The sequence below is a fragment of the Vanacampus margaritifer genome, chromosome 6 (genome assembly GCF_051991255.1).
Source record: "Vanacampus margaritifer isolate UIUO_Vmar chromosome 6, RoL_Vmar_1.0, whole genome shotgun sequence".
In the NCBI taxonomy this organism is placed as follows: domain Eukaryota; kingdom Metazoa; phylum Chordata; class Actinopteri; order Syngnathiformes; family Syngnathidae; genus Vanacampus; species Vanacampus margaritifer.
In genome coordinates, this window is record NC_135437.1 from 19,928,477 (window position 1) to 19,944,098 (window position 15,622).

General features: G+C 43.6%; 1 protein-coding gene across 4 annotated transcripts; it reads left to right on the forward strand.

The window, feature by feature from the left end:
• The first annotated feature begins 74 nt into the window (after positions 1–74).
• Positions 75–11,696, forward strand: incenp (inner centromere protein). 4 transcript variants are annotated; one of them, XM_077569428.1, is made up of 20 exons: positions 75–219; positions 1,027–1,190; positions 1,988–2,092; positions 2,189–2,772; positions 2,870–2,906; positions 4,867–4,924; positions 5,858–5,975; positions 6,457–6,496; positions 6,694–6,778; positions 6,890–7,030; positions 7,394–7,411; positions 8,304–8,413; positions 8,479–8,590; positions 8,677–8,784; positions 8,886–8,998; positions 10,186–10,285; positions 10,482–10,562; positions 10,762–10,824; positions 10,927–11,080; positions 11,434–11,696. In XM_077569428.1, exons 2-20 carry the CDS (start codon positions 1,051–1,053, stop codon positions 11,610–11,612), a joined length of 2,346 nt encoding a protein of 781 aa, XP_077425554.1. In that variant the 5' UTR covers positions 75–219; positions 1,027–1,050; the 3' UTR covers positions 11,613–11,696. The 4 variants fall into 4 exon arrangements, with proteins under 4 accessions (XP_077425554.1, XP_077425555.1, XP_077425556.1 ...); XM_077569429.1 differs by having other exon boundaries at positions 8,889–8,998; XM_077569430.1 differs by lacking the exon at positions 7,394–7,411.
• The last annotated feature ends 3,926 nt before the right edge of the window (positions 11,697–15,622 follow it).

Sequence of the window (15,622 nt, forward strand, 5' to 3'; positions counted from 1 at the left end):
TCCCAAAACAAACATGGGCTTTAGAAGAATGACGTCACCAAGGACGACCTTCTTATTGGCCAATGCAAGTTCAAATTTAAACAGTTTTGGCACAAGAGTAGAGGCTGATCTGGACGCCGACGGTAGTCTATTTGTATGACTTTTGCATAAGGTATTGACTTTTTGGAGTTACGGAGAAGCGAGTGCTGCATTCTGGTGCAATTTGTTCCTGTTGTGAAGGTAAATAATGTGACTTTACTTGCATCATTAACTAGGGACGAAGTGAGCTTCTGAATGTGGGGGGAAGGAAACCGTTGCCGCCAGCACACAAAGATCACAGAAAACGTTTGCTACTCAATGTTGTAATATGTGGTGTAAGTTTAAAACGTGACAAAATAGCTAGCTATATAACCACTAGCCTGCTAAACTATGTTGTTTTAGTTGTTTTATTTTATGCGAAGGCGAGGCCAGCGCACGTTAATCCTCGTCGAGTGTTACTAAAGTTGCTTGTGATTAAAAATGTCGGTATGGGCTGGTTGTTCGGGTTTTTTTTTTCGTTCTTTCTTTCTTTTTCGTTCTTTCTTTCTTTTTCGTTCTTTCTTTCTTTTTCGTTCTTTCTTTCATTCGATGTCTGTGCTGCGTTTTTGATTGTTTGTGAGCAACTATTTGACGCATTATCAATAAGGAGATTTCCTGTTACCTGTTTCTGAGCAAACCCAACGGCAAAAGTGCATGCTTAAAACCTGTAGTAAGCTTTTGTTTTCTGCTCGTGAATTCTACACTCAATTCTAATACTTCGGATCAAGTTATTTACCCTGCAGGGGTGTCAAAATCAGTGGTGGGCCCGCAATGCCTTCTCTGATGCCTTCAACATCACCAGAAGCCCTGACCGGCGTTACAACCTACCTTTTTAACATTGGTATAATTATAATGTATAATATTGGTTTTAATATGATACACATACTGTACGTCTGTGCGCGGACTGGGCCACCCTATATAAAATATAGCTTGTTAATGTGCACTTCCGTCTGATTTGATCCGTTTCAGGGAGGGAACCGTCCAGCTGCCACCATGAGTGCTGTAAAATCGACTTTGAAGTCTCTCACTCAGATGTTTGTGGTTAAAACGCAAGACTTTTTGGATGAGATCGATAATGTCCACATGGTTTGGCTTCAAGAGATCCAAGAAGAGGCCAACCTCATGTTTTCAAGGTGGGTGTAAAATTCATGTAATAAAAGATGGATTTGTTTTAGTCAACGTTGCTGTTTTATCAGAGGAACTTGGACACACACTACTCACAAAAAGTTAGGGATATTTGGCTTTCAGGACGAGCCTAAAATGCATTCAAATCTTTACAGGTGAACTTAATGTGATCTTCTCTAAGCTTTTGAATGCACCTGACCAACTGTGAAATGTTTCAGTACTTTTTTTCTTTTTCACAAGTTGCTGTTCTCTAACGAGGGGCTAAACTGCAAAATTGTCAAACAATGCTCCAGCTCATCAAGGTCGCATCATCAGGGAATGACTGTTGGGAGACTGGTGTACCTCAAATAGAATGTCTTGAGGGCTGCCCTTCAAGAAGAGCGGGATTCTATACCTCAGCAGACGATGAGTCGACTTGTGAACAGCTTGAGACCTCGTTGTCAAGCTGTAATAGATGCACATGACAACTTATTGAGATGTTGACATTTTTTGTTGTGTACCCGCCATTGTTAACTTTTGTTTTAATGAATTGTTTGAGATGAGGATACCACCAGTGCATCCTTCTACTTAAATGTCACTGTAGCGTGAACTTTTTACATGCTCTATAAATTTCACCTGAAAGCCAAATATCCCTAAGTTTTTGTGAGTAGTGTATAGTCGGCGTTTTCTTTTTATCGTCTTAAAATGGTTCTTGGTTTTGTCTTCTTGAATGAAAACCTTTTTGATGAAGTTACGAATTTTAAATGTACAGTAGCATGAACAATGGCGTGATCCTTATGCCAATTGTGTTTTCTTCTAATTGTAGGGATTTTAATTCTGAACCCGAGCTAATGCCCAAGACGCCGTCACAAAAGAAGAATACTCGCAGGAAGCGTGTGTCTGTTGGTCGGCAGGAGGAAGTCAGGCGAAGGTTTGTTGCACTTTTATGAAGTCTCCATTTTCAATTATCATTCAAACCTGGTGTAATGTGACTTCAATTAGTTTTTTTTTTTTTTTTATGGTGTAGGTTCTCGAAGGGCAGACGTAGTAATCTCCGCGGCTCCTCTGTCAAGCATCTTGATTTTGTCGCCGAAGAAGCCATTCCAGACACTTCTGCGGCCGAAAGCAGCGCCAGCACTCGGCCTAAACGCACGACTCGCAAAAACAAACAATCCAAAGCAGGGACCGGGGAGGATGTGAGCCAGCTTTCTCATATAAGCCCCGCTAGTGTAGATGAGTGCAATATAAAGCCACAACTGGTCGAGGATGAAGCCGTGGATACAAATAGCGAGGCGGACGCCGCAGAAGACAAGCCGGATGAGCCATGCGAAGTAAGCCAGTCCTCTCCAGTTAAGATACCGTCGCCTAGCGACGTGTCTGCTGAGCAAGCAGCCCAGCCCAAGCTGACTCCTGGACACACCGCCGGCAAAATTGCGATCGCCGGCAACAGCAGTAGCTCGCGGCGGAGCTCGCTGAAAATCCGGCACTCCCTGGGCGGTTTGCGGCACAGCATGAAGCAGGAGTCCCTGCGCCGTAACTCGCGGCAGTCCAAGCTGAAGAGGAAGGCGGCAGCTCGCAAGGCCAACACATCGCGTAACAGCAACATTGACGGTGAGAGGCGAAAGCTCGGCGGTGTTTCTTCAGGTTCTTCGTCAAATACGGGATAATTATGTATGTGTGTAATTTACGACTTTTTTTCTGATTGTAGCTTCTTCCTGTGAGTCCATGGAAGAGCCAGATGAAGTGTAAGTACAGTGCAAAATATAGTCCAGGCCAAAAGTTTGGACACACTTTCTTATTCAATGCATTTGCTTTATTCTCATGATGACGAGATACTTTCTCACTGAAGGCATCAAAACTCTGTATGAACTGATGTGGAGTTGTGTATTTAACAAAAAAAAAAAGTGAAATAACTGAAAACATGTTTTATATGAGAGATTCTTCAAAATAGCCATCCGTTGCTCTGGTAAATTTATTTGCATACTCGTGGTATTCTTGCCTTTGGGAACTCCTTAAAGACAACCCTAATTTCCTTTTAAAGGGATACTTGACTCATTCAGCCATTTTCAGCAGTAAAAAGTTAGAATTTTATCCAGTATTAATTTGATAACTACATTGTTTTTCATGTATAATTAATACCCAGGGATGTGATTTTTCCGCTAATTCGCGGAATTCCGCTTTTTTTATCCCCCGCCCTAAAAAAAAAAATTCCGATTTTTTTAATTTATTTTTTATTTTTTTTATTATTATTTTTTTTTTTAGTAGTTCATAATACCCAGGGATGTGATTTTTCCGCTAATTCGCGGAATTCCGCTTTTTTTTATCCCCCGCCCCAAAAAAATTTCCGATTTTTTAAATTTATTTTTTATTTTTTTTATTATTATTATTATTTTTTTAGTAGTTCATTGTGTATGCACATGACTCCGACAGATAACATCTTCTGCTATAACAAAGACATTTGTGTATGAGTTACTTTTCATTTGGTCATGATATAATTATTTGTTCATGAAATTTGAACTCTTCAACATTATTTATGTGTTAACTTAGTAATCACATTAGTTAGATATGATGATATTCTCAGTGATAGTTTTTAAAAGCAAAGGCAGTCCAATGTTTTTGAATGTGACTGATTTTGAGTTGACTAAAACTGCCATTTTATATGGTATAGTTCAATATACATTGAAAATTTATGCTGTTGTTTTGTCTATTTCTTTGTCATGTGAGTGCATTGAAAGTACTTAAAAACATGGAAAACCCATGAGCTCCGGGGGGCTTCCCTGGACCTAGCTGGGTGCCAGCGGCCCCCAGACCCCCGGCTAAATTTTCAGATAATTTCACTTTGGTCAAATCACATCCCTGAATACCTTTTAAAAACTCTTTTTTTCCCCACTTGCTGTCGACTGAAGATGACATCACATGCGCTGAGGAAGTAAGTAATGACCAATTATGGCTCAGAAAACAGGTGAGCCCTGATTAGTCGTTACCTACTTCCTCAACACACGTGATGTCATCTTCAGTCGACAGCAACTGGAAAAGTTTGTTTTTAAAGGTATTAATTGTACATGAAAAATAATGTAGTAATCAAATTAATTCTGGACAAAATATTAACTTTTTATTGCTGAAAATTGCTCAATGAGTGAAGTATCCATTTAAAACAAGCAGAACGAATCAGATTTATTCTTTTCTCTGCGTCTTTTTTTCTTCTCTTATTTGTATTCATTTTCACACTCGCCTGAAATTTGATCAAACTGACAAGTCAAAAGAAGTAATTACATTGTCCATGTCATGTAATTTACTCTAACGTAAGTTTGCTGTATTAATACTAACATTACATGTTATGCGAAATGGCAGTAATTAAAAACCTTAAAACAACTCGTTAGCGTGCATGGAGCAGCAACACATACTACAAATAACAACATACAATACTCAGGCATATTTCTTCTCTGTGGAAACGGCTATTACTACTGGAGCTTAATTCAGGACCTTCGTTGCTATTTCTTGCTTCTTACAGTTCGTCTCTTCCAGTAGAGCGCATTGCTAATTTTGTGCTTGTGCTGTACTGTGTTAAAAACTTGCAATCTGATGTATAAACACTGCATGTTACTCTCTATAAAACAATTTCTATGTTAAGATTTTTTTATTCGAAGTATAAATAATATTTTTAATAATTAAATAAAATGTTTGAATTGCTGTCATTACTTTCAGAGAACCAGAACCTGCAGATCCAGTTGTTGTGACTGATAGTTCGGATGAGTCTCCTAAGGTAAATGATAATGCATGAACTTGAAAGTGACTGTATTGTAATTTCCTTTTTGGATTATTCGATAGGGTAAATCCATGTATACACGGAGCCGGGTTTTTTTTTGTTTTTTGTTTTTTTTGCAAACGGGAGATATTTTTCTGCGGCTTGCCCTGTCATCCACACGTCCGCGAGGATTTTTTTTTATTTTTTCATTACAAACGAAGGTTTCTAGAAAGTCTGGCCAAAGTGAAGATTTGCGTATTTCTCCGCCTCCGCGGTCACATGTGTTTGTCAGTAAATGAAGTTTTATGTCGTTCTCTACACACTCCACTCACATACCTCAAGTGTTTAAAAAAGAAGGGGAAAACCTGCTGCGAGGTTTTGCTTCCCCACCGGGGAGACTTGTTTGTGTATATATACGCTTTTTAAGATTTTGTTTTTATCCGCTTTGTTTTCCCTCTATGCTCCGTTTATGATGTACTCACTGACTGTTTACAAGTATTTATTTATTTATTTATTTATTTATTTATTTATTATTAATTAAAAAGAAAAGTCTCTTGTGCCCTGACAGCACAAATCCGCATATATACAGATCAGCGGCTGACAGTCCGTGCTTGTGTGACGTCAAAATGAGCAGTATTTGGCTAACTACTGCCACCTAGAGGCTTGGCATGCATCTCATTGTAGGCCCAATTTGTGGAAGTGGCTTCGTTAGATGGGGTAGGATTGGATAGGATTTGGGGAACTGCTGCCACCTTAAGGTCTGGAATTGTTATGAACTTACTTAAAAATGCATTAATGCGGTGAGCTGTGGATGTTTTGTTTTCTACAAACGTGGTGGTGTAGACACTATTTTGTTTTCTACACTCGGAGGAGGGAAATATCCGTTTTTGAAAATACCCCGCTACGTGTGTACATGGGCAAATTCATGCTTTCTTTATAACCTGTATGCAGGCAACGATGAGTAAGCAACCGTCTTTGGCACGTATCACTCGTTCTGTGGCGGCAAACTCCCCAAAACTGGCCCCACCGCCACTGTTCAGCCCTGACAGGAGCAACCTGCCAAAGACAAGTATATGATTATGCTTTTTATCTCATTCACTGCCATTGACGGCTATAGACGTAAAAAATTCATTTGAACTATTTCTATTAGTTTCACATTTTTTCCCCACTTTTGTTAACAAGAGTATGAAAACCTAGAAAAAAATGTATTGTACATTTAGAACAGATATAAAATTTGTGATTAATCTTGAGTTAACTAGTGAAGTCATGTGATGAATTACAATATTAAAAAAATGGCTTTATGCCCCTAATAAAGAAAAGGAAAGATTATTAAAAATTAGGGGCGCCAGACAATTTTTTTTTACTTTTTATTAATCGCATGACTTCAAGTTAACTCACGATTAATCACAAATTTTATATCTGTTCTAAATGTGCAATAACATTTTTTATAGTTAATCATTAATTTTTGACGTCAATGGCAGTGAATGAGTTAAATGTATAAAGGTCGGCCATTCAGAGTTGGTTATTCAATTGTTCTGCTTTTGTTTCAGTTGTCACTATCACACAACAGACTGCAGAGGCGAGTGAAAGGTGAGTTTCATACCGTTAAACGCGTTTCGCCCCATGTCGGCCATGATGCATAACACATTTGTTCTTTGAGCAACAGAGGTTCTAAAATCTATCCTGCCAATACCTGATATTGCACGAATGGTCAAAATTAACTACCACACATGGTTAATAATGATGGTGATTCTGCATTCAAGTGACGCACCCCCCCGTCTCTGTAGATCTTTTAAGAACATCAAGCGCAAAGCCCCCAACACGACAGCGGAAACCCCTATCAAGAGGCTCTCTCCCAAGAAGAGTCAGAGTGTAAGATGACCAAATGAGTCAAAAATAAAATGCACAATTAAGATTCTTTCAAATGTTGTCCCATAAAATGACAGTTTTATAGGTGTATCTTTTTTTCCCACCCCTTTACAGGCTGTGAGACCAAACAAGAGCTCATTTCTTCACACTGTGCGCAGGAATGAGATTCTGATGATGACGCCAAATTCTTTCAAGCAAACTAGTGTAATCAAGTCCTTCATTAAACACACTACTCCTCTGAAGATCGATCATAAGGTCAGTATTAAATTCCATGACACCACAATAAAAATAAATAAATGCACAGACGACAATCATTGTCGTCCTTTGTTTCCTTGTTCAAATTTTAAGGAGGCTTTAGTTGAAATCTGTTCCCGGCCGAGCTGTCATGAATCCTTTAGCAACTATACAGGCAATGAGTTGTATTGATTTTGAGTACTTTTATTTCTGAAAAAGATATTGTTATTTTAGTAGTAATATTAATATAAAATGTAAGTTGAGTCTGAAGTAACACAGTCACCAAAAGTCCCTTCAAAATACATGTCTCGTCATGTTTCAAAAATAATTTGGTTGAGCAGTGAATCATTACATTGCTTTTATTTTTTTTTCTCCACTCCCCAGATGAACATGAATATAGTGGTAAGTGCATGAGCACTGCGTGTTGGTGGTCATTTGGTGAACGTGTCTACTCATTTCCCACTCAACACCCCTCCTCCCTCAAACACCCTTCCTACACCTGCTAACCTGTGCGTGTACACCATTCCATTTGTCTTGAAAGTCATTCTGTTAGGAAGTTTGCAGTTTTAACAAATGCCCCCCAACTGTACTGTAGTTGATGTAACGATATCGGCAATATCGTGATATTTAAATTGCCACTATCCTCGTTGGCATGTCACGATATTGGTAGTATTTCATTTGTGACGTTCTAGCACCCTCTGGTGGTTAGTTTAATAGTGCAGCTTAATTTTAAGTAGGAACGTTTTGGGCACTGGGGCAGTTATCAGTCATACCATAAATATTTTATAACATCTCCGTTGAAAAACAATTACTTTTCGCCCGCTTCAGCTGAACACAGCATTGTGAATTAACGTGACGTGGCCAAGCCTGTTTTTTTTTTTTTGTCACTGCTGTTATGTATAAAAACACAATATCCACCCCCACCCCTGCCAATAGGAGCTTTTTTGTTTTTAGCAATATCATGAGATTTTATCGTTTTTTTAATATCGCCAACCTCCCCACAATAGCGTAATAATTATCGGATTTTGAGGTTTGTATCGTATCGTGATGTTTGGATGCCGTTACATCCCTAGTTGATCGCATTTTCTGGGATTCTAATGCTCATTACCTTTTTTTTTTTTTTTTATTTTTTTTTATTGGCATCCTAATACAGCAGTAATTCATTTGCAAAAAGCTCACATTTTCATGTTAATAAAAGTAGTTATAGGGCCTCTGCATTATGGCCACAATGTATTTTTCCCCCCCTCATGTCTGGAGCTGCTTCATTGTTTTTCTGATGGCACGAATTCCACAGGCCAAAGAGCGGCAAAAGCTGGAAGCACTGAAAAAGAAGCAGGAACAGGAAGAGGAGCGAATGAGGAAAATGGAGGAGGAGAAGAAAAAGAAACTAGAGGAATTCAAAAGGTCAGGTCCGGTTAAAAGCTCTTCTATTGTGATTTGATTTGTCAAATGATATTTTTGTCTTACAGGAAGCGGGATGAGAGGTTAAGAAAGGTGCATGAGGCCAAAGAGCTCAGGGAAGAAGAGAAGAAGAAGAAAACTGAGCAAAAAATGGCCAGCATTGATGAAAAAAATGATAAGGTGAGCAAATCGTTTCAATGATTAGCATAATGACATGGTCTTGTTGGGCCCTGTCAAGATTGGTCAATGTTGGTCCATGAATGCAGCGTCAGGCGGCGGAGATGGCCAAAAAACGAATTGCCAATAAACGGCAGGAAGATCTTGACCAGAAACGGAAGCAGGAAGAAGAAAAAAGGAAGAAGATTCAGCAAGCCGTAAGATTTATTTATTTTTGCCGTTTCACATTTAAACCTATTGCTTGGTGTCGAACTCTCCATGAGTCTGTTTTTTTTTTTTTTTTTTTTTTCAATTTGAGGAGGAGGAGGAGAAGCGCCAACGCGAGTTGCAGGCTAAGGAGGAGGAATTCAAAGCTAAAAAGCTGGCAGAAGTTCGCCAGCTTGAGAGAGAACGCCAAGCTGCTGCTGAAAGGTCTACTTGGAAATACGTTTTACACTCAAGCCCCCTTTGAATGCAAGAAAAGGTCCAAACCCACTAACAAAAAAAATGAAAATCTGCAATACAGAGAGAACACATTTAAAGCTCCCATTTTATTCAACTTTTCCACACTCGAAAATAGTTCTCAAACGTGTAAAAGACATGACATGCATTTGTCAAAATTGACTTTTGGATTTAATATTTTTGCTGTCCCAAAATCAGCAGGAAAACGCCCTGTTCAAAATGGCCTGTTTTAGGTGTGTCACTTTTATGTAAATAGCTGCACCGGGCCACGCCTAGGCTGTGATTTCGGCTCCGGTAGCCAATATGCTAATGGGAATGGAAACGACTTGGCCATGGCCAAGCAGAAGCAGTGTGGTACAACCATACCAGTTTGAGCCAAACGGACGTGTCTTTTACACATTTGAGAAATATTTTAATATGTGGAAAAGTGGCATTAACGTAACGTAAAGTAGCATAATGTTACTACTCACATGTTGTACCGTTTGTTTGCGGGATTATTTTTGCCGTAGCCGGCAATTCTCCCACGGGCGTTATTTTGCCGTGAATGCTTGTAGACATTTCCAGGCGGTTATGAATAGCACAAATGTGCACATTTTAGGCCACTGCGTGAGCGCAACGTGCAGGCCGTTATCATCACAAAGTTGCCAGTGCCGGCAAAATAACCACCGCGGATTGTATCTTGGTAAAACAATACGCAAATAATAATAAAAGGGGGAGATTTGGGGGATTTCCCGCCCCCTGAATCTACGGAACGCTAAGTCCTACCGGAGACATAAACACACCACCGGACTTGGCCCCGACGAGAGCGTTCCACCGGTGTCGGCGCTGTCTCCCCACGACTTTTCATCCCAGAGGTAGAGGGCTAACAAATGCCCAGATTTTACCCGAGGTACGCTCCAGCGGCCATGGGATGCTCGGAAAGAAAGCTAAAGAAGTTGCGCACACTTTTTTCATACCTGGTTGGATTGTTGGATACATATTATTGTTTTTTTTGGGGGGGTTTTACAACTAATAAAGTGCATTTTCATAATATGGGACCGTTAAAGTTATTAAAACAGTTATGAAGTTTTACTGTAAAAATAAATAAATACTAGAAGCATTTTCAATATAACGCGTACACAACATACACTTGAATATTGATTATGTTGTTTCTCCAGGGAGCGAGTCGAAAGAGAGAAGGCTCTCGCTTTGCAACAGGAGCTGGAAAGAGCAGCTCGAGAGAAGGAGCGACGAGAACTGGAGGAGAAAAGAAAACTGGTGAAGATTACCGACTTTTATGAAATTGTTAAGCATTTCTTTAACATGCAAAAAATAATAATAATCAATAACAAATTGTTGCCTTGTGATTTGTCATTGCATATTCTGAAGTTTTTTGTTTTGTTTTGTTTTGTTTTTCGAAGCAACAATTAACTGGTTTATCCGCTGTAATGTTATGTGGGATTTGTTCCACCAGGAGGCGCAGCAGCAGAAATTAGCTGCAGAGATGGCTGCTATAGACAAAGAGGCTGCTGCTGAACAAGTTGCCAATGCAAAGGTGAATACAAACAAACATGGGAGCGGAATGGCCACCGGGGTCATGACCCCTGTAAGAATCTGACTGCCACTCCTTGTAGAAATAATGCAATGTGAATACATGTACATACAAGTAATCAGGTGCCCTATGAAATACTGTGTAGTGTCCCAGGCCATTTAAAAATGCTTCTTTTTTTTTTCATTTTCTTTTCATTTTGCAGAATTCTTTGCTGAAAACACCTGCCGCAAAAGGCAGTGCCCTCAACGTGACTGTGGTTGTTGAGGTAAATGAGGGGAAACGATGCATCCAAGGCACATGTTGTGCTCACGTTTCCTTTCAACGTACATTGTATACACTCTCACAAAGTGCGTTTACTCCTGTGCAGAAATCACCGCAGTCATACGCAATCACTCCAAAGGGTGGCAACAAAATTGTGACTTTGACCACAAATCCAGAGAACTATGGAATGGACCAAAACAGTGATGATTCTACTGATGATGAGTCTGCTCCAAGAAAGCCCATTCCGTCTTGGGCAAAAGGTATGCATATGAAGTATCATTTCAATGATACTTTGATGTTAAAAAATAAAAATAAAAAAGCATTAAGGATAGATGAAACCAATTAAAATCAAATGAAAACAAAAGGTTAAATTGTAAATGTTGAGTGTTGTAATTATGCTAAAGCAATATTTGTACAATATGCACACATTTGAGAAGTAATGAATGCTAAAAATTCCCAATATTGAACATTTCTGTGAAAGCTCTATTCTTGTTAATTGGATGTTACGTTTACTAATGTATTTACCCTTATTGAATAAATAAAATTAAAAAGACCCATACATAATATTCTTTGCTCATTGTATGAATGGTGAATATGGTTGTCTTCGTCCCAGGTCACATTCTACAGCAGATTATTACGACGCAGTACTTCAACCCTCCTGACTTGGACTCTTTCTTCGGAACGGTCGCGCCACTAAAACTGGAGGACCTGTTTTACAAGAGCAAACCACGCTACTTTAAACGCACCAGCTCTGCTGTGTGGCACTCGCCCCCCAACATGATCAAGCACTGAGATCATGCTGTACATGTTTTCAAATTTTAAGTTCTTTCTAATAAAAGTGGAATGGTTTTTGGGAAAATAAATGTTGACTGTTAACATTTGTTATCAGGTTTGTTTTGTTTTTCACTTCAGTACATTATTTAAAGCTGTGGCATTGAGTGAGGTCATGTTGGTGTTTAATGCACGGTGCAGGCTATAACAGTGGTTCCATCAAGTCGACGATCATCCCTTGTCAATTCCCATATTAACGGGTTACTTGAATAAACCAAATCGAACTGTAATCCAGTTCTGCAATCCTATCAAAGAGTGTATGCAAACAATAGTTGTCCGTCCGTCTTCTTCCGCTTATCCGGGGTCGGGTCGCGGGGGCAGCAGCTTTAGCAGGGAAGCCCAGACTTCCCTCTCCCCAGCCACTTCAGCCAGCTCATCCGACGGGACCTCAAGGCGTTCCCAGGACAGCCGAGAGACATAGTCTCTCCAGCGTGTCCTGGGTCGTCCCCGGGGCCTCCTGCCGGTAGGACATGCCCGGAACACCTCCCCAGGGAGGCGTCCAGGAGGCATCCGAACCAGATGCCCGAGCCACCTCAACTGGTTCCTCTCAACGTGGAGGAGCAGCGACTCGACGCTGAGTCCCTCTCGGATGACCGAGCTTCTCACCCTATCTCTAAGGGAGAGCCCGGCTACCCTGCGGAGGAAACTCATTTCGGCCGCTTGTATCCGGGATCTTGTTCTTTCGGTCACGACCCACAGCTCGTGACCATAGGTGAGGGTAGGAACGTAGATCGACCGGTAAATCGAGAGCTTCGCCTTTCGGCTCAGCTCCTTCTTCACCACAACGGACCGATACAGCGTCCGCATCACTGCAGACGCTGCACCGATCCGCCTGTCGATCTCCCGCTCTAACCTACCCTCACTCGTGAACAAGACCCCAAGATACTTGAACTCCTCCACTTGGGGCAGGACCTCCTCCCCGACCCGGAGAGGGCACTCCACCCTTTTCCGACTGAGGACCATGGTCTCGGATTTGGAGGTGCTGATCCTCATCCCAACCGCTTCACACTCGGCTGCGAACCGCTCCAGTGAGAGCTGGAGGTCACGGCTTGAAGAAGCCAACAGCACCACATCATCTGCAAAAAGCAGAGATGCAATGCTGAGGCCACCAAACCGGACCCCCTCAACGCCTCGGCTACGCCTAGAAATTCTGTCCATAAAAGTTATGAACAGAATCGGTGACAAAGGGCAACCTTGGCGGAGTCCAATCCTCACCGGAAACAAATTCGACTTACTGCCGGCAATGCGGACCAGACTCTGACATCGGTCGTACAGGGACCGAATGGCCTGTATCAGGGGGCTCGGTAACCCATACTCCCGAAGCACCCCCCACAGAACTCCCCGAGGTACACGGTCAAACGCCTTCTCCAAGTCCACAAAGCACATGTGGACTGGTTGGGCGAATTCCCACGCACCCTCGAGGATCCTGCTGAGGGTGTAGAGCTGGTCCACTGTTCCACGGCCGGGACGAAAACCACACTGCTCCTCCTGGATCCGAGATTCGACCTCCCGACGGACCCTCCTCTCCAGCACCCCTGAATAGACCTTACCTGGGAGGCTGAGGAGTGTGATCCCTCTAAAGTTGGAACACACCCTCCGGTCCCCCTTCTTAAAAAGGGGAACCACCACCCCGGTCTGCCAATCCAGAGGCACCGTCCCCGATGTCCACGCGATGCTGCAGAGACGTGTCAACCACGACAGCCCCACAACATCCAGAGCCTTCAGGAACTCCGGGCGGATCTCATCCACCCCCGAGGCCCTGCCACCGAGAAGCTTTCCAACCACCTCGGCGACTTCGACCCCAGAGATAGGGGAGCCCACTTCAGAGTCCCCAGACCCTGCTTCCTCAAAGGAAGGCGTGTTGGTGGAATTGAGGAGGTCTTCGAAGTACTCTCCCCACCGGTTCACGACGTCCCGAGTCGAGGTCAACAGCACTCCGTCTCCACTATACACAGTGTTAACGGTGCACTGCTTTCCTCTCCTGAGACGCCGGATGGTGGACCAGAATTTCCTCGAAGCCGTCCGGAAGTCGTTTTCCATGGCCCCACCGAACTCCTCCCATGCCCGAGTTTTTGCCTCAGCGACCGCCAAAGCCGCATTCCGCTTGGCCAGCCGGTACCCGTCAGCAGCCTCCGGAGTCCCACAGGCCAAAAAGGCCCGATAGGACTCCTTCTTCAGCTTGACGGCATCCCTTACCGCTGGTGTCCACCAGCGGGTTCGAGGATTGCCGCCACGACAGGCACCAACCACCTTACGGCCACAGCTCCGATCGGCCGCCTCAACAATTGAAGCGCGGAACATGGTCCACTCGGACTCAATGTCCCCCGCCTCCCCCGGGACAATGGAGAAGCTCTGCCGGAGATGGGCGTTGAAACTCTTTCTGACAGGGGATTCTGCCAGACGTTCCCAGCAGACCCTCACAGTACGTTTGGGCCTGCCTGGTCGGACCGGCATCTTACCCCGCCATCGGAGCCAACACACCACCAGGTGGTGATCAGTTGACAGCTCCGCCCCTCTCTTAACCCGAGTGTCCAACACATACGGCCGCAAGTCCGATGACACGACTACAAAGTCGATCATCGAACTACGGCCTAGGGTGTCCTGGTGCCAGGTGCACATATGGACACTCTTGTGCTTGAACATGGTGTTCGTTATGGACAGTCCGTGGCGAGCATAGAAGTCCAGTAACAAAACACCACTCGGGTTTCGATCGGGGGGGCCATTCCTCCCAATCACGCCCCTCCAGGTCTCACTGTCATTACCCACGTGAGCGTTGAAGTCCCCCAGTAGAACGAGGGAGTCTCCAGGGGGTGCGCTCTCCAGCACACCCTCCAAGGACTCCAGAAAGGGTGGGTACTCTGAGCTGCTGTTCGGTGCATAAGCACAAACAACAGTCATGACCCGTCCCCCCACCCGAAGGCGGAGGGAGGCTACCCTCTCATTCACCGGGGTAAACCCCAACGTACAGGCGGCTAGCTGGGGGGCAATGAGTATGCCCACACCTGCTCTGCGCCTCTCACCGTGGGCAACTCCAGAGTGGAAGAGGGTCCAGCCCCTCTCGAGAGGATTGGTACCAGAACCCAAGCCGTGTGTGGAGGTGAGTCCGACTATATCTAGTCGGAACTTCTCAGCCTCGCACACCAGTTCGAGCTCCTTCCCTGTCAGAGAGGTGACATTCCATGTCCCCAGAGCTAGCTTCAGTAGCCGGGGGTCAGACCGCCAAGGCCCCCGCCTTTGGCTGCCACCCAACTCACTGCGCACCCGACCCCTTTGGCCCCTTCCACCGGTGGTGAGCCCATGGGAAGGGGGACCCACGTTGCCTTTTCGGGCTGTGCCCGGCCGGTCCCCATGGGTATAGGCCCGGCCACCAGACGCTCGCCTTCGAGCCCCACCTCCAGGCCTAGCTCCAGAGGGGGGCCCCGGTGACCCGCGTCCGGGCAAGGGAAACGAAAATCCAATGTTTGTACTCATCATTGGGGTCGTTTGAGCCATGCTTTGTCTGGTCCCTCACCTAGGACCTGTTTGCCTTGGGTGGCCCTACCAGGGGCATGAAGCCCCGGACAACATAGCTCCCAGGCTCATTGGGACACGCAAACCCCTCCACCACGATAAGGTGATGACTCACGGAGGGGACAATAGTTGTGATATATATATATATATATATATATATGATTTTAAAGTGGTCTATATGGTTAAGAGACAGACGTGGACTTGTATGAATGGATTGCCAATAGACACTTGTGGCTAAAGTATTTCTTTTTTTGCTGTTGGGCTTTCACTTGATTAATGGTTCCGAGTTTTGACAATTAACATGATGCAGACGAATCTGTTAGTGTCCGGAGATACACTCTATTAAGATAATTTTGTCTTTCTTAGCACTTATTGGTCTTACACTGTTGGTCCCAGTTCCAAACGCCACGGAGAAATCAATGTATTGTACAATTCAAGTTTGGCGGGCTTCGTGAGTGGCA